This window comes from Procambarus clarkii, chromosome 86 (genome assembly GCF_040958095.1).
Source record: "Procambarus clarkii isolate CNS0578487 chromosome 86, FALCON_Pclarkii_2.0, whole genome shotgun sequence".
Taxonomy (NCBI): Eukaryota; Metazoa; Arthropoda; class Malacostraca; order Decapoda; family Cambaridae; genus Procambarus; species Procambarus clarkii.
Window position 1 is genome coordinate 12,574,030 of NC_091235.1, and position 24,513 is coordinate 12,598,542.

At 42.1% G+C, this 24,513-nt stretch overlaps 1 protein-coding gene across 5 annotated transcripts in view; it reads left to right on the plus strand.

Moving 5' to 3' along the window:
- The window catches only part of LOC123768636 (BTB/POZ domain-containing protein 2), a 55,282-nt gene extending 31,571 nt beyond the window's left edge, over positions 1 to 23,711 (plus strand). For 3 of the 5 annotated variants that reach the window (XM_045759292.2, XM_045759275.2, XM_045759265.2), the window contains exons 2-10: positions 6,231 to 6,402; positions 7,576 to 7,726; positions 12,358 to 12,545; positions 14,187 to 14,235; positions 14,795 to 14,896; positions 19,211 to 19,347; positions 20,807 to 21,083; positions 21,282 to 21,425; positions 22,360 to 23,711. In XM_045759292.2, the coding sequence (XP_045615248.1) occupies positions 7,577 to 7,726; positions 12,358 to 12,545; positions 14,187 to 14,235; positions 14,795 to 14,896; positions 19,211 to 19,347; positions 20,807 to 21,083; positions 21,282 to 21,425; positions 22,360 to 22,605 (1,293 nt within the window). In that variant the 5' untranslated portion in view covers positions 6,231 to 6,402; position 7,576 and the 3' untranslated portion in view covers positions 22,606 to 23,711. Of the gene's footprint in view, positions 1 to 6,230; positions 6,423 to 7,575; positions 7,727 to 8,671; positions 8,937 to 12,357; positions 12,546 to 14,186; positions 14,236 to 14,794; positions 14,897 to 19,210; positions 19,348 to 20,806; positions 21,084 to 21,281; positions 21,426 to 22,359 lie in introns of those variants that run through there. The other 2 variants (XM_045759284.2, XM_045759301.2) reach the window with 2 other exon arrangements.
- Positions 23,712 to 24,513: the final 802 nt, after the last annotated feature.

Below are 24,513 nucleotides of genomic sequence, written 5' to 3' on the forward strand. Positions count from 1 at the left end.
ATTCATCAGAACTTAATGTTTAGTTCCTCTCTTGGAAATTAGTCAACTCCTGACCTGTTTGGTTTACTCACCTAGTTGTGCTTGCGGGGGTTGAGCTTTTGCTCTTTGGTCCCGCCTCTCAACCATCAATCTAATGGATATTCTCAATGACAACTCATTTTCAGCCTCACTTCTGCACCAATATTCAGATGACTTTTGAGTCTTGTTGTCTTAGAGTTTAACCTAATAGTGCTCAACATCATGTAGGGTACATACAGAAATCATTTACGAACAAATCAAACAAATCCACAAGGGCCGTGACGAGGATTCGAACCTGCGTCCGAGAGCATCCCAGACGCTGCCTAAATTGACTGAGCTACGACATGGTAAAAGAGTTGAAATCGAAGTTCTACTGAACTTATGTTCAGTAGAACGAACACGAGCTTCAAATGTTCATTTGATGCATCACTTTATTGTGATTTCTGTGTGTAGTGTAGTGTAGTGTGAAACCATTTACGTTTGCTCTGAACTTTTGAAAATTTTAAGTTTTTCTTAACATTTTGAAGATAGAGAGTTTCATCTGAAAGTTTGTCGACTATATAAGTTTTATCTGAAACTTGGAATTATAAGTTCGCCAAGAATATTTGGAGGCACTCAGTGCTGAAAGAAAACTTAAGGATGAAAAAACGTTGTTGACCAAACCATACACTAGAAGGTGAAGAGACGACGATGTTTCGGTCCGTCCTGGACCATTCTCAAGTCGATTATGACAATCGATTTGAGAATGGTCCAGGACGGACCGAAACGTCGTCGTCCCTTCATCTTCTAGTGTGTGGTCTGGTCAACATACTTCAGCCACGTCATTGTGACTCATCGCCTGCATATGAAACACGTTCTTCAAGACCATCGTTTCTGAAGGTTCTTAACTGGAAGGTTGGCGACAAAGAGTGTTTCACCACGAAGAAAAGAGTACAAGCTTTGCTTAAGGTAGCTAAAATCTCTAATGCATTAAAACAATAGATTCTCGCGAAAGTATTGAAGACCAAGAGTTCTCCTTGAGTTTTCGTGATTATAGGTTCTTCTCCAAGTCTTAGCCCCTATAAAAGTTCTCACTGCAATATTGTAGTTCTCGAGAGATCGCTGGAAGCCTTGGTGTAGAGTATTGGAATACGCGGAAACGGTTCATGGGGCCGTGATAATTTTTCACCGCTACCCAGTCTTGCCTCTAAAGCAAAACTTTTGAAAACGAGATTTTAATATCTTGAGGAATGGCGAAGCTGCTATAACTTTCGTCGTCTTGAACCTTATTAGCTTCAACGTCTGAAGAAATATTTACTTAATATTTTCACGTTTGCATTTATGGTGTATTTTGCACTAACATGAAAAAAATGACTGTATAAGGGAAAACCAATAATTATGGAAGATCATTTATGGAAGTCCTTTATCCTGACACAAAGTGGTAGTTTATCCATGGGTAAGATTACCTCACTTAGTGACGTCACAATGCCTTGGTAAGTCTCATTCCCTCATAACTTACCAAACACAACAGCTTACTGTGTCCAGCTGAAAAATAAACTTCCACATTTTCCTTGACACAAAGTAGCTAGTTTTTTTTCTCTTAGTTTTCTAAGAGTTTCTCTTAGTACACTTTTCCTTAATTAAAAACTGGATATGAAACTTTGAATAAGATATGGTAACTTCTCCTACAGTCGTGGGTAAATTATATTTTTATGCAAAACAAAAAAAAACACAAGCAATGGTCAGGGGCCAGATTCACGAAGCAGTTACGCAAGTACTTACGAACGTGTACATCTTTCCTCAATCCTTGACGGCTTTGGTTACATTTATTAAACAGATTATAAGCATAAAAACTTTCCAATCAACTGTTGGTATTGTTATAAACAGCTTCCTGGTGCTTCGGAGCTCATTAACTGTTTAATAATTGTAAACAAAGCCGCCAAAGATTGAGTAAAGATGGACAGGTTCGTAAGAGCATGTGTAACTGCTTCGTGAATCTGGCCCCAGGTCTGGAATGGACACTCACGACCAAATTGTAGACATGCAACCTAATCAAGAACCTCTCCCTCCAATTCCATACACGGAAAGTGACGATCAGCTGCCCAATCACTGGCGGTCACTGACGTCAAAGATTATACTTCCTGTTGGCTTACGTGGTATTTAAATCGATTGTCGATGGATGTGAAGTGATATCTCTAATAGGCAGCTTGTAGATTGATCAAAATATTTAATTAAAATATAGATACAGCTTAATATCAAACATATTTAATGCGTTCATGCACCCTAATGTAAATAAAATATTCCCCCTGGCAGTCCCTCATGCTGGGTGTGGGTGAGTTTGACTCACACAAGGCAGAATAATGATATAGTGGATAGTGGTATTCAAACAGCGACAAACTACACATTCGTGTTTCCAAGGGGAAATATAGTGAAGAGTTCTATCAGGATTAAGAGACATTCAGTTTCAGAAGTTTATAGGCACAACAACTGAGCCACATACTGTAAGGAGCTTTTTGCGGCGGATTGAGGGAACAGTCAGAAAAACGCTGCTTCAGTTTCTTAACAAATGTGTAGATTTTGCGTGTCTCATTTCATAAACGTAAATGTTTATCAGTCATACTGCCATATCATACATTTTGGCATTTGCTTGAGTGCAAGCAAATCCGCAGATTTAACAACATAAAAATTATCCACTCTCTACTCCTATGAAATGAAGACTCACACTATGATCAATTATCACTATTTAAATGTTAGTAGAGAATCTAACAGCCTCTTGTTTTGCTACGATACTGAATTATACCGTGAAGCGAATGCGTGTGCTTTTTCTCCACCTCTTTCTCGACGCACACAAGAAAATCTCTTCAGTATGCTCTCTGAAGCGCTCAGATGTAATCATAGAAAAAGCAGGAGCTATTCAGCCTGGATTATACAGCGAGGCTTCAAGCCTGCCCCTCGGTCTGTGCCTCTCTGGCTGTGTTTACGTTGATGTGCTTCCCTGGGTGTGTTTACGTTGATGTGCTTCCCTGGGTGCGTTTACGTTGATGTGCTTCCCTGGGTGTGTTTACGTTGATGTGCTTCTCTGGGTGTGTTTACGTTGATGTGCTTCCCTGGGTGTGTTTACGTTGATGTGCTTCCCTGGGTGTGTTTACGTTGATGTGCTTCCCTGGGTGTGTTTACGTTGATGTGCTTCCCTGGGGGTGTTTACGTTGATGTGCTTCCCTGGGGTGTTTACGTTGATGTGCTTCCCTGGGGTGTTTACGTTGATGTGCTTCCCTGGGGGTGTTTACGTTGATGTGCTTCCCTGGGGTGTTTACGTTGATGTGCTTCCCTGGGGGTGTTTACGTTGATGTGCTTCCCTGGGTGTGTTTATGTTGATGTGCTCCCTGGGGGTGTTTACGTTGATGTGCTTCCCTGGGGGTGTTTACGTTGATGTGCTTCCCTGGGGGTGTTTACGTTGATGTGCTTCCCTGGGTGTGTTTATGTTGATGTGCTCCCTGGGTGTGTTTACGTTGATGTGCTTCCCTGGGGGTGTTTACGTTGATGTGCTTCCCTGGGGTGTTTACGTTGATGTACTTCCCTGGGGTGTTTACGTTGATGTGCTTCCCTGGGGTGTTTACGTTGATGTGCTTCCCTGGGGGTGTTTACGTTGATGTGCTTCCCTGGGGGTGTTTATGTTGATGTGCTTCCCTGGGGGTGTTTACGTTGATGTGCTTCCCTGGGGGTGTTTATGTTGATGTGCTCCATGGGGGTGTTTACGTTGATGTGCTTCCCTGGGGGTGTTTATGTTGATGTGCTCCATGGGGGTGTTTACGTTGATGTGCTTCCCTGGGGGTGTTTATGTTGATGTGCTTCCCTGGGGGTGTTTATGATGATGTGCTTCCCTGGGTGTGTTTACGTTGATGTGCTTCCCTGGGTGTGTTTATGTTGATGTGCTTCCCTGGGGGTGTTTATTTTCAAAAAAAATATATATGATTAGGAACCTAAATTCGTAAGAAATTATAAACTTAACCAAATATTACTAATTACCCCATTATTTGCAAAGACTGGAAGCGTTTCAAACATAAAAGACGCAGTTTAAGCAGTGTTGGACCCCCCCCCCCCCCCCGCGAAGAAAAAAAATAACCAATTCTCACATTTGAAACGAAGAAATGTAAGGACGTTTTGGCCCATCCTGGACCCTTAGATGCAATTTCTTCCTTAAAGGGTGTAATATTGGGGCTGGAGAGTGAGACAGCTCTAATGCTCGTTTTAAAAGACAGTCCGGCTCGCTACGAGACTAATGACATACTATTAAACTGAAAATAAAAGTTTTAAACAAGGCGGCGTTGGGTCACACCAGATTCGGAGGTGATTAAAAAACAAGTGAATCACTTTCCATCCAAATTGCTGTAACGAGTCTGGTAATCAGCAGTTGATTGTTCCTTAAACTTGCTGAACAGAGATGAAATAAAGTTACTATTTACTGGTTAGCATATGGAATAGTGATGCAACAACTATCAAATTTCTGTGATACGTTTTCTCTATTTTAACTTAGCCGAGCGATTAACAAAATAAAAAGTTTATTTAAAATAGTTACACATGCAGTTAATAGGAGCTGTTTTCTGCACATGAACAACGGGTTAACTCGCGAAGGTCGACCTGCAGACCCAGCCCGTATGGCAGACACTCAGATCGACCTGCAGACCCAGCCCGTATGACAGACACTCAGATCGACCTGCAGATACACCTCGTATGGCAGACACTCAGATCGACCTGCAGACACAGCCCGTACGACAGACAGATCGACCTGCAGACCCAGACCGTACGACAGACAGATTGACCTGCAGACACAGCCCGTACGACAGACAGATTGACCTGCAGACACAGCCCGTACGACAGACAGATTGACCTGCAGACACAGCCCGTACGACAGACAGATCGACCTGCAGACCCAGACCGTACGACACTCAGATCGACCTGCAGACACAGCCCGTACGACAGACAGATTGACCTGCAGACACAGCCCGTACGACAGACAGATTGACCTGCAGACACAGCCCGTACGACAGACAGATCGACCTGCAGACACAGCTGGATACTAATTACCGTAGACTCGTGCTTTCACTCTGATATATAATTATCCGTCGCAGCAGGAAGTTACTGTAGGCCGTACTGCTCTAGAAGTGAGACGCTAAGAGTTAATTTAAAACTCTAATTTAAGATAGGTGAGGAAGTGGGACAGGGAGTGGGACGGGAGAGGAAGTGGGACGGGAGTGGGACGGTGAAGGAGTGGGACGGTGAGTCCAGTCATTACTGGAGTAATTTGTGTAAGTTGTAACGAATAAAGTTTCAGTCTGATGACAACTATCAAGAAGTAATTCTCTGTCGAAAGATCATGCACTAATTATCGTTCGAAACTGCAGAATAGCTTCGTAAACAACGATTAAAACCTGCAGCTAACTATGTCATTCTCTCGGGTGTCTCTTGCACTAATTAAGAGCAGAAAGTGATATGCAAAGCTAAATGACTTTAAAGTTGGTAAATGGAGAATTAAAGTTTACCGATCGTGTGTGTGTGTGTGTGTGTGTGTGTGTGTGTGTGTGTGTGTGTGTGTGTGTGTGTGTGTGTGTGTGTGTCAGGTTCTAGACATGTTTTGGCCGAACACATCAATTCATAAGACCGTAACAAGAAGCCTACAGGTAAGAGTGAGCGCATGCGCAGCTTCAACCTCTTGTTACTGAACACTGAAGACGGGAGCCAGAAGCAAGCCTATGAAATGAGCAATAACAGAAGTAACAAAAGGAGATCTTCGTAAGCTGTTATCGAAGACAATTATAAGGATGAATGGGTATCGTGTTCACCACCGCCCACGGGATGGGTATGGTGTTCACCACTGCCCACGGGATGGGTATGGTGTTCACCACCGCCCACGGGATGGGTATGGTGTTCACCACCGCCCACGGGATGGGTATGGTGTTCACCACTCCCCACGGGATGGGTATGGTGTTCACCACCGCCCACGGGATGGGTATGGTGTTCACCACTCCCCACGGAATGGGTATGGTGTTCACCACCGCCCACGTGATGGGTATGGTGTTCACCACCGCCCCACGTGATGGGTATGGTGTTCACCACCGTCCACGGGATGGGTATGGAGTGCATAATAACTGAATTCAATTAAAACTTTTATTATATTGGCAAAAATGTTCAATACATATGATGTATGCACGTTCACAATATATTATTTTTTCCAGGTTCTCCTCGGAACTTGAACCAAACACTGCAGTCAGCACTCGAACCAATACCGTTAAGTCTGGTCGTGTGTCCGTCTGTCTCTGAAGAAAGAACACATCAATAGGCAATGTTGACTACTTAGCCTAACCTCAACCAGTTACCAGTCCACTCAAACAAGCATTCAACAAGCTGGTCAGTCAGTGATTCAACAGGCCAGTTCACTCAAAATTTGCAGTTATCTTTTGAGTCAAGTTATCAGAGATATAGTTCATGAAACATTTCCCCCTTGATAGTCAGCTAAGCATTTATTAGACCAAGTCCAGAATTCATCAAGTATTTATGTGTTCTCTTACGAAACCTGTACATCTTTCCTCGATCATATCGGCTTAGTTTGAATTTATTGAACAGTTTACCAGATTCAAAAATTTACAAACCAAGGTTATTATGGCTATAGACGTCTCATTGGCTTCGGAACTCATAAATATTTTAAATGAATAAATAAATACTCATAAATACTCATAAATAAATGTTTAATAAATACAACCTAAGCCTCCATGTCTTAAAACTAGAAAATGAATTAGTTTCTGAAGTGGCCACTTAAGTGCTTGCTCGTGAATCCTAGATCAGATAGTTAAACATTTTCTTGGCCCATCCGCTTAAACCAGTCCTCCAAATATTGACCCTCAGAGAAGGGTCAATAAGAATACAGTTAGCGTGTTGCAACAGCTCACTCAATCAGCCAACCCCTCTGGCAGCAACACCAGACACACCTGAACCTCTCATTGTTACAGAAACCTGTCACAACCTCCCCATTGTTGCACGCTGACAGTGTTTCTTTTGTCTCCTAGAGTCCACTTTTCTCTCCCTTCCCATCTCTTCCAACACACATACACATACACACGCACGCACGCACACACACACACACACACACACACACACACACACACACACACACACACACACACACACACACACATACACACACACACACACACACACACACCCTAGTAGAGCTAGCCCAATAGAGCCCAGTAAGCTCAGCAATCTGTTCACCGAGTGATTGACAGTTGAGAGGCGGGATCAAAGAGCCAGAGCTCAACCCCCACAAGCACAACTAGGTGAGTATCAATCTTCCATCACACAGAACAAACATAACACCCGCTCCTGCCAATCCACAACTAGTCAAAAACTCCCTATTTACGAAATAGTGAAAAAAATAAAAAAAAACACCATCGGACACATCACCCCATCATATGCCATGATGCCCCGACCCCCACTATTGATCTAACATCTGTAAATCCCCCCCCCCCCATAATACCCATATTATATTGTACGTTTTCCCTTATATCCTGCCTCCCCTGACAGGATGTCCGGTCAATCCGGAACCTCCCCGACGCCCCTACGCCCATGGCAGGATTCGCTTCGCTCGGCCGGACAGGCACTGGAGTTCCTGCTGGCCAGTGGAACCCATTCCGACGTTACTTTGGTGGTGGGCCGCGAGGGTAAACAGTTCAAGGTCAGTTTGTGGTAAATCCTCGAGCTTTTTTGAACGTATATTTGTACATGTAAAAGATTACCAGATTAGGAGAGATATCATAATGTTGACATAAATTATTCACCTTTTGAAATGAATCATTCCTGAGCCTATCAAACAGGTTAAATATGTGGTACATGAGTTACATATGTGTATTTATTTGTGCGTAATTGTGTGTGACTGCTCTGTCTATATAATAGATGATGTGTAAAAAGGCAAAAAAAGATCTAAGTAATGGGGGTCCCTTCCTGTTTTTATATATTCGAGGTAATGGGGTATTTTTTTTTTTTGGGGGGGGGTGGCTGAAACCTCTCCTCTCATCCCCGTCTAAAAGCCTCGTTCACGCATTTGTTATATATATAAATTTCGGGCTCAAAACGTGATATCTATCAATCGCCACACCGTGAATTTTGCAGCACCAGTTCTATGGTATGCTAAAGCTCTCTACCTATCGTGCTTGTTTAATGTGTTCCCTCCACAGGGCATGTGTTGCCTGCGCAGGGCATGTGTTGTCTGCGCAGGGCATGTGTTGCCTGCGCAGGGCATGTGTTGCCTGCGCAGGGCATGTGTGGCTTGTGCAGGGCATGTGTTGCTTGCGCAGGACATGTGTTGCCTGCGCAGGGCATGTGTTGTCTCCACAGGGCATGTGTTGCCTGCGCAGGGCATGTGTTGTCTCCACAGGGCATGTGTTGCCTGCGCAGGGCATGTGTTGCCTGCGCAGGGCATGTGTGGCTTGCGCAGGGCATGTGTTGCTTGCGCAGGGCATGTGTTCCCTGCGCAGGGCATGTGTTCCCTCCACAGGGCATGTGTTGCTTCCACAGGGCATGTGTTGCCTCCACAGGGCATGTGTTGCCTCCACAGGGCATGTGTTGCCTCCGCAGGGCATGTGTTGCCTCCGCAGGGCATGTGTTGCCTCCACAGGGCATGTGTTGCCTCCGCAGGGCATGTGTTGCCTCCGCAGGGCATGTGTTGCCTCCGCAGGGCATGTGTTGCCTCCGCAGGGCATGTGTTGTCTGCACAGGGCATGTGTTGCTTGCGCAGGGCATGTGTTTCCTCCACAGAGTACGTGCAGCATCCGCAAAAATTTGCAGCATCAAAAAGTAGTAATCAAAAGAAAGCCCCAAGCTGGGGAAGACTCACGTAACAATATACATCATCAACAATGATTGGCAACCTCCGCAAGCTCCACTAGGTGAGTACACACACACACACACACACACACACACACACACACAAACACACACAAACACACACACACACACACACACACACACACACACACACACAAACACACACACACACACACACACACACACACACACACACACACACACACACACACAAACACTCGCACACACACACTCACACACACACACACACACACACACACACACACACACACACACACACACACACACACACACACACACAAACACACACACACACACGCACATCCAGAGCGAAGACTGTACGACAGGTCCTTAACTGAGGGACATTTGAGCGATTAACTGGTAAAGACAAAAAGTTTGATGGTGTTGGCTCAAGGAAAGGGAAGCAAGAAAGGAGAGAGAGAGACGAGAGAATGATGGATGAGAGATTTAGCTGAAGGCTCTTGAAAAGAAATTAATGTGAATTTTGCACTAAAGATAAGTGGGAACGCGGAAAGCGAAAGGGGAGGAAGGTGAAAATGGGATTAGAGAAGAAGGGAGAGGGTAAGGAAAAAGAACCAGGAGAGAGAGATGGTGAAGAGAGAGGGAGGGGGAGAAGGAGTGTCGTAGACGTAGATAATAAATGCAGCATGATTGAGAAAAGGAGCAGCTGACGAAGAGGTGCGGGTAGAAGAGGCAGTCTACCACAAGGTAGAAGAGTCAGTCTACCACAAGGTAGAAGAGACAGTCTACCGCAAGGTAGAAGAGTCAGTCTACCACAAGGTAGAAGAGGCAGTCTACCGCAAGGTAAAAGAGGCAGTCTACCACAAGGTAGAAGAGACAGTCTACCACAAGGTAGAAGAGACAGTCTACCACAAGGTAGAAGAGGCAATCTACCACAAGGAAGAAGAGGCAGTCTACTACTAAGTAGAAGAGGCATTCTAATACAAGGTAGAAGAGACAGTCTACCATAAGGTAGAACAGACAGAGTGGTAACTGGCTACTAGCCGAGTCAGACAGTCAACTTTATCCTAAACATTCATCTCGACTTTAACTCTTGATCCACGAGCCTTTTGCTGCCAGAAACAATGCATCCTGTGATACAATTTACTACGCTTGTTTTAAAGAACAAAAATTATACGAAAATGAAGATATTAAATAAGTTGGAAAATGAGTAAAGAAGAACTCCGAGCTGATAGCAAATATAATTCTTAGAGAGATGGTGTTGCTTTATAATTAATAATTTTATTGTTCACTAATAATGTGCTTCGTCATTATCAGGCATAATTGTCAATTAGTGGTTATTGGTTAATACAAACTATGTGTTCAACTGATTAGTTCACACTATACGACTATTACTTTGCCAATATTTACACCCTATTCTACCACAAAAGGTGAAAGAGAGCGAGAGAGAGAGAGAGAGAGAGAGAGAGAGAGAGAGAGAGAGAGAGAGAGAGAGAGAGACAGAGACAGACAGACAGACAGACAAAGAGAGAGAGAGAGACAGACAGACAGACAGACAAAGAGAGAGAGAGAGAGAGAGAGAGAGAGAGAGAGAGAGAGAGAGAGAGACAGACAGACAGACAGACAGACAGACAAAGAGAGAGAGAGAGAGAGAGAGAGAGAGAGAGAGAGAGAGAGAGAGAGAGAGAGAGAGAGAGAGAGAGAGAGAGAGAGAGAGAGAGAGAGAGAGAGAGAACGACACACGAGACATCATTACTCCAGAAACACGAGACCCAAGACGCTCGTCCTCACTCCAAGTTGGACTTTTGGTAGTTTCTCCCAGACCAAAGGTCGTGCGTCCTTTTGACTCGCGCTTTGTTCATACAGATCAAGTTATTTTGTACCTTTTCCAACCTTTGGTGCTATTCATCAGGCAATTTTTTTCGATTTGTTTTCTTTCGTTTTATTAATTTTTTCTCGTTTTTTATATCATGTCTCTGATAGTTTATGTTTATAATTTAACAATACTAAATTTTTTTAGTTGAAGATCTTGTACATGACTTATGTTTGCAGGTATTAAGTTCCAGGTTAAGAGCCTGTGGCTCTTAAGAGCCTGGTTAAGAGCCTGTGGCTCTTAACATCAACCCAGGGGATTCCTTCTTCACTTTCTCGTTAGTCCATGAACGAAGTCTTCCTTCACTTCTTCATTCCCTCTCCGCTCTTGCTTTCTTCATTCTACTACTACCGTATATGTTTAACAAATCTGTAACCCTGTCCATGGAAGACAGAAGAAAATGTATATATGCTGGTTAGCATTGTAAATGTGTGGCCACGTCTGTGGTAGAAAATAATAAAAAATCTACCTGTCTGATCCAACTGTGTTTACCCCTTGTTCCTGTCCCACCTGTCCTGTCCATACATGCCTAGCAAGCTGTCTACACCGTTTACTCCGTCCCATTAGGGAGTATTTTGCATGATTTTAGATAAGCGGCGAACGATGAGAACCCCCCTTCCCCATTATTTGATTCAAATTCCTCCAAGGAGAATGGATTCCCTCTCCACAGTTAATAACCCACCTTGGAGCCTGTTCTCGTAGCTCATACCTCTTAGTTTTGGATAGGTAAGCTGGCGTACCTCCCGGGGTATCTCTCCATGGGTACCACCGGGGTACCTATAGGTTATCTACAGGAGAGACCTTCAGGGGGTACCACCATTCAGTAGTACCTTGAAGAATCAAAGCAAGATTTAAATCCAGCAAATATCTCACTCTTTTCAAAATTACGAAATATTCCCCCATGATCATGGTCACCATGACACAGTCACCATGACACAGTCACCATGACACAGTTACCATGACACAGTTACCATGACACAGTCACCAGCTAACCTGGGCTGAAAAACATAAGGCAACATTAGAGATTAAGCAAGCTTAATCTCCCACAATGTTTGCCTCGTCTAATATACTTGGTTCAAAATATACTTATTAACCCAAATATTTTTTCCGCCGTGAAAGGCGCTTAACCCCGAGATGTTAATATTAAACTTGCGCTTTTCGGAAAAGGATGTATTCAAGATCAAAAGATCAAAATTCGAAAAATCGGGGATATGTTCATGAATGAGTAAAGATATATATACACATACTGTTTGTGTGTGTGTGTGTGTGTGTGTGTGTGTGTGTGTGTGTACACGTGAGTGCTGGCTGGTGTGCTTACTCATTTTTAAGCTCACCCACCTAACTAATCCTAGCATAACCAATCCTAAATAAAATGAACCAAACCTAATCGAACCTTACAAAACCTAACCAAATCAAACGAAACAACACCTCATCTAACCAACCATAACTAACCTTACGTAACCTATCCTAACTTAACTAACCAAACCTAACCTAAATAGACCAAACCTAACTAACCAAATCTAACCAGGCCAAACCTCACCTCACCAAACCTCACTAAACCTCACCTCACCAAACCTCACTAAACCTCACCTCACCAACTTCACCTCACCTGCCTCTCATGTCCACAGGTACACCGCTTAATCTTGGCTATGAGGAGTCCGGTGTTTGAGGATCTATTGGTGCTTAACCCCGTTAGTAAGAGCGGCGTCTTACCACTGAGAGACGACTCGCCCTGGGCATTCTACTGGCTCCTCGACCATATCTACACTGACAAGAGGGAGATTGACAACATGGAGCTCGCCCTCCAGATCCTTGGGTAGGTGAAGGACTGATAGCTCGCCCTCCACGTCATTGGGTAGGTGGAGGGGTCGACAGCAGGAAAAAAAAAATCTTTTGTCCATAGATTGTATGGCCAGCAGAAAATTTTTACTATTTTCAAAACTTAAATTAAAAGAGCCGAACATTAAACAAAAATCACACACATAAGCTATATTAAATTTTCAAGCAGTAGAGATAACTAAATAATTTAAAAGAAAATGTTCCTAAAAATCAATAAAAAACATTAAACAATATAGTTAGGGAAAAAATAACATAATATTTAATTAATCATACAGTTACCCTCTTTCTAGAGTGTTAAAAAACTTATTTTACATAGATATTTACAAAGAATATTTAAAAAAAAGAGTAATAGCCATCTGCATCTTACTTCCTCCCATTCAGTCCATGCGGACCGTGATGCTGCAGTACTTTTAAACAGCTGCGCAGTACAGGGGTTAAAGACTAAAGTTATCATAATCTTCTTCTTAACCAATTTTTAGGAAAAGGAGGCAACCCCTCACGAAATTAACGGGAAATTCAAAACTGGCCGCTATCAAACGTCTTGTTCAAAACAATTAATAATCTCAGGTCAAAAAAAAAAAAAAAAAAAATATATATATATATATATATATATATATATATATATATATATATATATATATATATATATATATATATATATATATATATATATATATATATGCATATATATATATATGCAGTTTGAAAGTGACCTAAACGACCAATTATGGGATCATTCCCACTCCAGTTTGGCTAAAATGCCTTTATGACTAATAACACAAGAGCCAAATAAAGCTAAACAAAAGATATCTTGGATCTTCCTCCTAAGGAATCTCTAAGACGTGTGGACGATCAGGACACATGGCTAAGAAATGAGACATTTAACTCACGTCCTTTAATTAAACGCTTGAAAAGTTTGTGAGGAGTTTGTCGGTGCAGCGGGTGTGGACGTGTTTTATGCTAATTCCACTTCCTTTGAAGTTAGAGTGCAATTATAACTTTTTATAAAGAGAGAGACAGAACTAAAATATAGAATATTGAATCCTGTAAGAACCATTGGAGTTCGTTGTGTGTGTGTGTTGTTAATGATTGCTATTGTGTACTCACCTATTTGTACTCATCTATTTGTGCTTACGGGGGTTGAGCTTTGGATCTTTGGTCCCGCCTCTCAACTGTCAATCAACTGGTGTACAGATTCCTGAGCCTACTGGGCTTTATCATATCTACATTTAAAGCTGTGTATGGAATCCGCCTCCACCACATCTCTGCCTGATGTATTCCACCTGTTAACTACTCTGACACTGAAAAAGTTCTTTCTAACGTCCCTGTGGCTCATTCGGGTACTTATGTGTGTGGGTGGCTCATATGGCTCATTTGTGTGTGTGGGAGCCCTGTGGCTCATTTGGGTATGTGTGTGTGTGTGTGTGTGTGTGTGTGTGTGTGTGTGTGTGTGTGTGTGTGTGTGTGTGTGTGTGTGTGTGTGTGTTGCTGTTGCAGTTGTTGTTTATGTTAGTATGTGGTCATCTTTCATTGATCATAACACTATACAGTGTCATTCACCTTTGCCACAGTAATTACAATGAAAAGCAACTTTTAATCACATAACTTCTTTCCACAGCTTAGCGGACAAGTACATGGTCGCGAGCGCGTACGACACCTCCATCAGGGTGAGTAAACGCCCACAACTCCATCATGGCTGAGTTAAGAGCACGCTCAAGGTAAGTTCAAGTACGTAGCTCAATTAGCCTGAGTAAGAACCCCCACATATTACCCTGTACAAACTCTTAGTAAGGCACAATCGCCGTTTCAGGCCTCGCGCGAGCTCCCTTAATTACACCAGGAAACACGAAACCATTACTGAAGACTCTGAAGTCTGCTCGTGAAGTGTGCATTAACAAAAGTGTAAATTAAAAAAATAACAAAATCATAGTAGTATGATATGTAGAATTTCATTTACAAAATGGGTGATATTCTGTATATGGATGAATGGATATGATATCTTCCATATATTTATATCTGCAGTTCTTAACTTAAATTCAGCATCTGAACATGGATGCGGCAATTAGGTACTAAAAAATTATATATATATATATATATATATATATATATATATATATATATATATATATATATATATATATATATATATATATATATATATATAACAACATATATTGAACTGTGCATTTCGTTAAAGTAATCTCCATTATTTCTGATTCTTTCCAGTACCTGCAAACAGTCGTAAAACGCAACAACGTCCTCAAAATATACAAGTTCCTGGTTCATCTGTTTGCTGATAATGACTCTCTACGGAGTCTTTGCAAAGGGGTAAGGACCATTTAGGTAGGGAGGGCGTCAGCTGGGAATGGGCAAGAAGGTTTCAATTGAAGGGGAGAGTCCACAGAAAAATAAAGAGAGGGGGCGATTAAAAATGCAATGAATACCGAGGCTGGCACTAAGGTTAGTGGCGGAGCAATATGTTTCAAGTCTAAAGGAGGAGCTTCATATATGAGTTTTTATGTGACTAATGGCTGAAGGGGGATTAAGGAGGTAATATGATAGACGCTTTAATGGTTCTGGGGATAAAACTTTGGAGATGTATATATATACCGAGAAACGCAGGACGGTAGGGAGTGTGTTACAGGGAAAGATAGTTACAGTATTTGTTTTCTGTGTTATAAAACATATTATTGAATGCGACAGAGAGGGTAAGATCAATTATTCTTGCACTAATGTTCTCTTTATCTTACATATTTTTAAACTTGCGAAGTTAAAAAAAGTTATTTTCACTGGCCATTCCCACTTAAATTGTATTCTCATCGTCAGATATTTCATGATATTGTGACTTATCTCTTAGGTAAATAATTCACTGTAAATTTATGTAAACTAACCAAACTATAAATGTACACAACAGACATAAACAAAATAATTTATTGAAATGCATCAGAGAATTGAAAGAAAGTGCTCATAAATATTGAGGAAAGTGAACATGTGAAAGAAACTGGGGAGGGGAAAGAAGGTGAAAGCCCCCGCCAAACAACACCTTTAGGAACAGACACGACAGTCACTAACAACTGGGTGGATCAAATACAGGAGCTTACAGACCTTGTGATCACCGTAATCCTGTGCAAAGCACTGCAAAATCCTCTTTCCTGCGTCGGTTGTGTATCGACTTCGTGAGTCTGCCCTTCTCTCTTTGTTTTCCTTTCGTGCACAGGTCGTTCGTGTCATCCTGAAACTGGTTGACGTGATCTTCCTCCCAACCCACTCAAGGTGCTCTCAACCGTTCAGCCCAATTAACGTGTAAAATAATAATAATAATAATAATAATAATAAAAATAATTATGTAATCAAAATTGCCCCATTTGAGAATAGCAAAACAAGCGTATTAAACAAATCCACACGACGATGCGTACATGCGTAATGATCGTGAAGAGCGCAGGTAAGAACAGGGCTTCACTTCCTCACCAGCTAATTATAGAATACCAAGATTATTATTTTATTCGCTGTTAGTATTTTATCCACCACATCTTTCTCACTCTACGACTCGCTTTCCCTTCCCATCATCATATATCAAATGTGTTTATATTCAACAACTCACTCACACGCACATTTACACACATACACATAAACATGCACATTGACACACACACACACACACACACACACACACACACACGCACACACACACGCACACACACACACACACACACAGTTCGAAATTACGAGAGAGGAGGTCAAGAGACACCTGCTGGATCTGGATGTTAGAAAGGCTGTTGGTCCAGATGGGATCTCACCATGGGTACTGAAAGAGTGTGCAGAGGCACTTTGCTTGCCACTCTCCATAGTGTATAGTAAGTCACTAGAGACGGGAGACCTACCAGAAATATGGAAGACGGCGAATGTGGTCCCAATATACAAAAAGGGCGACAGACAAGAGGCACTGAACTACAGGCCAGTGTCCTTGACTTGTATACCATGCAAGGTGATGGAGAAGATCGTGAGAAAAAACCTGGTAACACATCTGGAGAGAAGGGACTTCGTGACAAATCGCCAACATGGATTCAGGGAGGGTAAATCTTGCCTTACAGGCTTGATAGAATTCTACGATCAGGTGACACAGATTAAGCAAGAAAGAGAGGGCTGGGCGGACTGCATTTTCTTGGATTGTCGGAAAGCCTTTGACACAGTACCGCATAAGAGGCTGGTACATAAGCTGGAGAGACAGGCAGGTGTAGCTGGTAAGGTGTTCCAGTGGATAAGGGAGTATCTAAGCAATAGGAAGCAGAGAGTTACGGTGAGGGGTGAGACCTCCGATTGGCGTGAAGTCACCAGTGGAGTCCCACAGGGCTCTGTACTCGGTCCTATCTTGTTTCTGATATATGTAAATGATCTCCCGGAGGGTGTCGATTCATTTCTCTCAATGTTTGCGGACGATGCTAAAATTATGAGAAGGATTAAAACAGAAGAGGACTGTTTGAGGTTTCAAGAAGACCTAGACAAGCTGAAGGAATGGTCGAACAAATGGTTGTTAGAGTTTAACCCAACCAAATGTAATGTAATGAAGATAGGTGTAGGGAGCAGGAGGCCAGATACAAGGTATCATCTGGGAGAGGAAATTCTTCAGGAGTCAGAGAAGGAAAAAGACTTGGGGGTTGATATCACGCCAGACCTGTCTCCTGCAGCACATATCAAGCGGATAACATCAGCGGCATATGCCAGGCTGGCCAACATACGAACGGCATTCAGAAATTTGTGTAAAGAATCATTCAGAACTTTGTATACCACATATGTCAGGCCAATCCTGGAGTATGCAGCCACAGCATGGAGTCCATATCTAGTCAAGGATAAGGCTAAACTGGAAAAGGTTCAAAGGTTTGCCACCAGACTAGTACCCGAGCTGAGAGGTATGAGCTACGAGGAGAGACTACGGGAATTAAACCTCACTTCGCTGGAAGACAGAAGAGTTAGGGGGGACATGATCACCACATTCAAGATTCTGAAGGGAATTGATAGGGTAGATAAAGACAGTCTATTTAACACAAGGGGAACACGCACAAGGGGACACAGGTGGAAGCTGAGTGCCCAAATGAGCCACAGAGATATTAGAAAGAACTTTTTTAGTGTCAGAGTGGTTGACAAATGGAATGCATTAGGGGGTGATGTGGTGGAGGCTGACTCCATACACAGTTTCAAGTGTAGATATGACAGAGCCCGATAGGCTCAGGAATCTGTACACCTGTTGATTGACGGTTGAGAGGCGGGACCAAAGAGCCAGAGCTCAACCCCCGCAAACACAACTAGGTGAGTACAACTAGGTGAGTACACACACACACACGAGCCACAATGCAACAGCAGCTGCAACGTTTCAGCAAGAAACCTACTTGATAAATCCCAGAAGCAGTTGCGGGTTCTAGTAAGTGGCAGCCTCAAGAAAACTGGGTGTAAAAGACTGGATACAGTCACATATAACTGCTATACATTTCTGAGTGTAAGACCGGTGCCAAGGGACGACTGGCTGAGCAGTTAACAGTTCTGTGAGAGGAAGATCCCATTGCACTTCCGCTCCCTACCCAACCCACACACTTAAAAAAATAATGAACTTATTAAAAGTATAGTCTCCGATAGTGAGGACTCTTCGACAAGCATTGCCTCCCTCCCTGGATATGCTACAGGTAAAAACTAAGTGAATTACTAGAAAGCTGATTCAGTAGTCACATCAAAATGCTAAAGATAAAGGAGATACAAGACACTTATAGTTAACGAGTGGAAGGCCCCGGTGAACATTGATAAGGTGAATGAAAATGAAAGGCAAGTAAAGACTCAAAAACAGTCCCAGCCCCGCTCTCACAGTGAAAGGCTCGCTCAAACGCATCACCTTGGAGGAAAATAGACTCAGAGAAGATACGACATGGTACAAAATAATTAAATCGAGTCGACAAATTCGATTTAAGAGCGATCAAAATGACTGAATCCGATCAAAATGAGAAAAGGAAAAGAGACCTACGGGACATGGGTGAAAGCTTCAGGCCCAGGTGTGCTGGAGAAACGCTCAGGAAAGCTTCTTAAGCTATAGTGCTGCAAGTAAATGAAAAGAGCTACAAGTCAAGATAAATCCAAATAATTAAAATAAATTAAAATATTTATTTTAAAAGGAATTACGATGATAAATATGAGGCATGATAGTCATTGTATTAACTGACCAGGCCATGGACATCCGGGGCTTGGGAGCTAGTGTTGAACCCTGTAAACTCCTCTTGGCTAGTATGCGGACCTAGCTAAAAAAAAAAAAAAACGGAGCTCCCCCACACAGTTGAGAGGCGGGACCAAAGAGCCAGAGCTCAACCCCCGCAAACACAACTAGGTGAGTACACAGTCACAGACAGACATACACACACACACACACACACACACACACACACACACGTCCACGCAAACACCCACTTGTGTTTTTAAGAGTTTGCATGGAAGTGTTCTCCTACAAAACACACACAACGCCCACTTTCACCCTCACACAGGATTATGCCATAGTGAGAATGTAAACAAACTCACCCAATCCTCCCCTAATCTCAAGATCTTTCAGCTCCTCCGTAGAAACTCTTAAGAAAAGCACAACAAAACTGCTCTCTGGTGCTCCGGCAGGTGTTTCTGGACAATGGGAACGCGGTGCTGGTGTCTCCAGCCCTGATGGACCTCACGCCGGAGGCTATGTCTCAGCTCCTCAAGGAACCTCTGACCATTACTTCAGAGACCGTCATCTTCAATGCTCTTGTCAAGTGGTAAATACACTCGGGTGTGGATGAGTGGGATGAGTCAGGGATGAGTGGGAACCCAGTCAGGGATGAGTGGTGAATTTTTGCTGTTTACACTGTTTAAATGTCTTTGTATCTGCTATTGAACATCCCTGCTCATTTTATGACTGTCTATCTGCATCTATTTAAATCTTTGTTCCTATTTTACTGTTTAAGCAAAGTTTTCAGAGCTACTGTAATGTGTGGCTCATGTAAGGGGTTATTTTAGTGTGCAGCCCACTTCCAAATATCGTATTGAAGAATGGAAGCAAGTTATCTTGAATATATATTGAGAAAAATAAGTAAAATAATCAAGGGTATTAGAAACCTTCATTACGAAAATTGACTCGTGCAACCCTATTTCCATTTTTCAGAAACGTGTAGGGAAAGACGACACGAAATTGTTGATGTGGAGAGATTTATCAACATGTTTACGGATGTTTGATGACGTGACTAGTAGTGTACAAAATGATGAATTGGTCCTTAGATGATTCGTAGTGTACGAATGGATCAATTTTTAATTTTTTATCAAGGGAAAGCGCAAAGCCATTAGGACTTTATAGCACTGGGAAGGGGTCAGGATAAGGATTTGGGATAGGACGGGGGAAAGGAATGGTGCCCAACCACTTGGACGGTCGGGAATTGAACGCCGACCTCCATGAAGCGAGACTGTCGCTCTACCGTCCAGCCCAAGTGGCTGGGTACGAATGGATCAGTTATCCTTTACTCAGGCGTGACTGGTTAGTGTACGAATTGATGAATGGCTCTTACTCACGTGTGAGTCGTAGTGTACTAATTGATGAATTGGCTTTTACTCAGGCAATATCATCTATAGTGTGACTGTCCACAAATGTGGATTCATCAAGGTTTCATTTACTGTAATAAAAACTATATTACATATAAATTTACAATATCATTCCATAAATTAATATATATTGCAGCTTTGTGCATAATTAGGCTTATAGAGATGCGTTTTGAATATAGGAAATGAACGAAGCATTGTTCAAGGAGGGCTCGAACATTATCAGTTGTGAGTTATACATTGATGTATAAATGTATAAGACATACAAATGTCTTTCATTCTCGAACTGAGCCGTTATTAGATTAACGACCTAATCCAGGCCATAACAGCTAAACTACAGGAGCTAGAGTCGTTTTAGTTGGATTTGTGTGCTTCCTGAAGGTTAATTAGCAATGTAGTACGAAAAAAAATTATTTTTCAAAATTTTTTTTGTCTTGAGCACATGGGAGATGTCACTAATGACAGTTAGCATTCAAATGGTTAACGGGCATTTCCCAATATTCTGCGACCTGTCCTCATAAACAATGGCCAAATGCTCGTTAATTCAGTCGTCAAACCCTTCGTTTATGAATGAAAAACGCTTTACACACGACTCCAAAACGGATGACGTTCGAACATTTGCAAGAACATTCCTTCGTTTTTCAGGGGCCAAGCACAACTAAAGCTCCAGGGAAAGCCTTCCACTCCGTCGGATCTCCGCAAGGAAATCATCCAGTTCCTACCTCTAATACGATTCTACACCATGACCTCAGACGAGTTCGTACAGCACGTCCTCACCACAGACGTCTTGATGCCTGACGAGAGCGTCTACATGCTGAAACACATTGCCAAACCACACGCCGAACCGGTTTCGTCCACCCCTCTGGGCAAATCGCTTCATATCAACACCAGCAGGGAGAGCAGAGCCTCTCCCATCACCAAGGTAAGGGTGATGGGATATCAAGCCAGCCTCTCACAGCAAGTCAACGTTTTATGTCACTCGTGTTTTATTTATCCATGATTCTCTCTCTCTCTCTCTCTCTCTCTCTCTCTCTCTCTCTCTCTCTCTCTCTCTCTCTCTCTCTCTCGTACTCTTAATCTCACTTCACCCTTCATTAAGGTGTTGTCTCCCTCCCACCAGGACCGGATGAGGACGTGTTTGTGTGAGGGTGTGAGCCGGACGTGGCTAAGAGAGCCCAGCTACCAGTTCCACCTCGTCTCCTCCGATAACATCGTCCTATTGGCTGTGAAGGTGCAGCTGGATGGTGGAGCGGAGGACGTGCAGGTCTGGGAGGTTCTGGGTGTGTGTTGGGGTGGGTGGAGAGGGCGTATGATGTAGGGGATGGAGTGGGGTGTGGGGGTATGTAGTATGGGATGGGTGTATGGTGTGGGGATGTGTGTGTATATGATGTAGGAGATTGTGCATATGATGTAGGGTGTATTCATATTTTGGGGGCATGCTTGGTGTGGAGCTGCATATTGCGTTGGGTTTATATAGTTTGTATATATGGTAGGGAAATGTATATATGGTGTAAGGGGTGAATATAGTACAGGTATGGATCTAAATGTATCAAGAGGGCGTAGATGCAAGTAAATACCTAGGTGTAGGTAAGCATTATACGTTATGTAGGTATGCACCATTGCCCAAGTAAGTAGGTATCTAATGTAGTTGTATGTCAGTCCCTTACTTACAATCACTTAAAACCAGTTGAAGTGATGGTAAGTGAGGAATTCACTCGCATTCGGGTCTTTACTTAAATTCCCTTCGGTGTACATGAGACTCAGGTCTTTAAGTGTGCTTTAAGTGATGAATTACTTACAATTTTTCCCGTTGCAACATGCAACACACATTAAGTTTTCATAAAACTTGATGCTCAATATATCACAAACACGATATTTTTGTTGGCTAATTAGAGAAAACATTTGCAACTGCTATTGTTCTCGTTGTATTATGCTGCTAATTAACTTGAGCGATAAAGATGGGCTAAATATAAATTCTCAAGATTAGTCTATTGGATATAGTGGCATCTTTATCTTCAAAATCCCAGGTGAACCATGCTTCATTATATAATTTTATTTGCTGGTAAAATGACTTAAAGTTGTAAGTTCACAGAGAGTAAACAATTGAAATCCTCAACTGTTCTTAATCTCTATCGCTTAATCACGCATCTTCTAAAAGTTTCTTTCGTAGCGCGTCTAACAACAGAAAATAATTCCAGCTGGAGATACGGAAGGAGGACGCCAAGTCTGCGGTCTTAGCGAGTGCCGAGGGCCGCGGAGCTAACATTTCCTTCAAGAATCCGGTCCATCTCCGCGAAGCCGTGCCCTATGTCTTCACCCTCCAGGTCACCGACTCGGCCACGGCCCTCTACGGCAACAAGTTCTCGCAGAAGGTCTTTGAAGCGGAGGGCTTCCAGATCTCTTTAAGTCAGGGAGTCTTTATTCAAGCGTTTATTTTCTTCTGATCAAGGTACCATCGTGGCTATGGTCTCGAGGGGGTGCTGAGAGGTATTCACCGGCAGTAATTATTTCGAACAGTGTGCCCAGCGTATACAACAACACGACCCATTCTCCAAATGATATTATTTATAATAACTATTTGGTGAAGCGTACAAAAATGGCTGACCCAATCAAATTCAAAGTTATGTACTATCAGTTTTAGAGTGCTCGACAAAAAACTAATTTCCTAGGACTAGTATAGTGCATATATGTATTAAATTAGACTCACTGTAGTGAATTTAAGACTTGGATGGCTTATTTTGGCTTTAGGCAGGTTAGGTTAGGCTTTATTCTTCCATCTCTTTAGTATGCTATTTGGGGTAACTGAATTGCACAAAACCAAAAGTTTTTGGGGTCCAGCAGTCAATTGTATACATCTGACTAAAGTTGCTATTAGTACTATAATTGTTGAAGTTTGGGGGATTACAAATAAATCGTAAGATTGAACAATATTTTAAGATAAGCAGTAGTTTATAGTATGTAGGCATGCTTCCTTGATGAGCAATGTACTTATAAGTGTTCCATCATTTACTACCGTACTTTCATACACTTAATTATAGGTAGTAGTTCCTGAATTAACCTTATATAATTATTAGTGGATCCAAAATAATCATCCAACGAAATATCTTATATATTTGTCTCATTAAACACATTCAGTAGCCACCAACACGTTGACATAAACTCTTAGAAAAAAGTAACTCAACACAATTTTATATCCGCATCTCTGAAAAAGGTGGATGTGAGCACGAGTCGGCCAAAACAAAAAGACGGATGAAAAACTTATTGGTGGCTGTGTCCGGTGAATATTTTCCGAGACAACAAAAAATTGCAGGTCTTGGGGGGGAAAGTTTTGGAACCACGGATCAAACTTCACCTGTTCAAAGTTGTTGTAGTTGTTCAAGATGGGTTCTGGAAAATGGTTAACTTTTTTTTAAGTGACAAGTCTGTCCAACAACAAGTTCAAATGATTTATTTCTCGTTTAACTATAATAAATAAAGTTTTTATTATGTTGTAGAAACCTATATATTTATATACGACGATCCTTATTAAAAAAATAAAGGTAAAACTATTTTGAGGCATTTTCTACTCTTGCTCCGGAAACATATGCTTAAATATGCATGACTTTTACAAAAAACTCTTGCTAAACATTTTGCCAAATGGCATAAAAAGTATGCTTGCTTATTAGGTTTAATAATGCAGGTCTCAAGATGTACCGATTAAGTAACATGCAGTATGTAGTTTTCGTTTTTACATCAAGTATATAAGTGCGTGCGTATGTGTGTGTGGGTACACGCGCGCGCGATTGTGCGTATTAATATGCTACATATTCTTGCATTGTCTTCACATAAAAGCAACGCTGTAATTTCTTCCTCTGCCGTAATAATCGCTAAATATTTGCCCCAAGTTCCCCTTCACGAAAACACATCAGTATTCAACATTGCACTGAAGAACCTGCCATGGAAATATTAAAGTTACATTTCCGAATTTCTGTTTTATTTCATATTTTTTTTTGTGATGTTCCAAGAATACATCATTTTAATGAGACTCCTTCAAGGATGATACTTTGCCTGTTGATGAAGTCACTTTTACGTGATGGAGCCATATGAAAATGACACCATCGTGACCGTGTGGTGACTCAAGGAGTCACTTTCACGTGATTGATCCATAAACAAATGACTTCTCGACAATGAAGAAGGCCAATATGATCACATTAACGCCACTCATGCTTATTTCGTCGCCTGAAAGACAACATGGAGGTACCGTCCTGACATTCGTAAGACGCCAGTCTTTCGTAAAAATTATGAGGGGAGCTATTTCCCTGTTCCTAAACCATAGACAGTTTGATTTTTAAACCCTATGATTCCGCATCCAA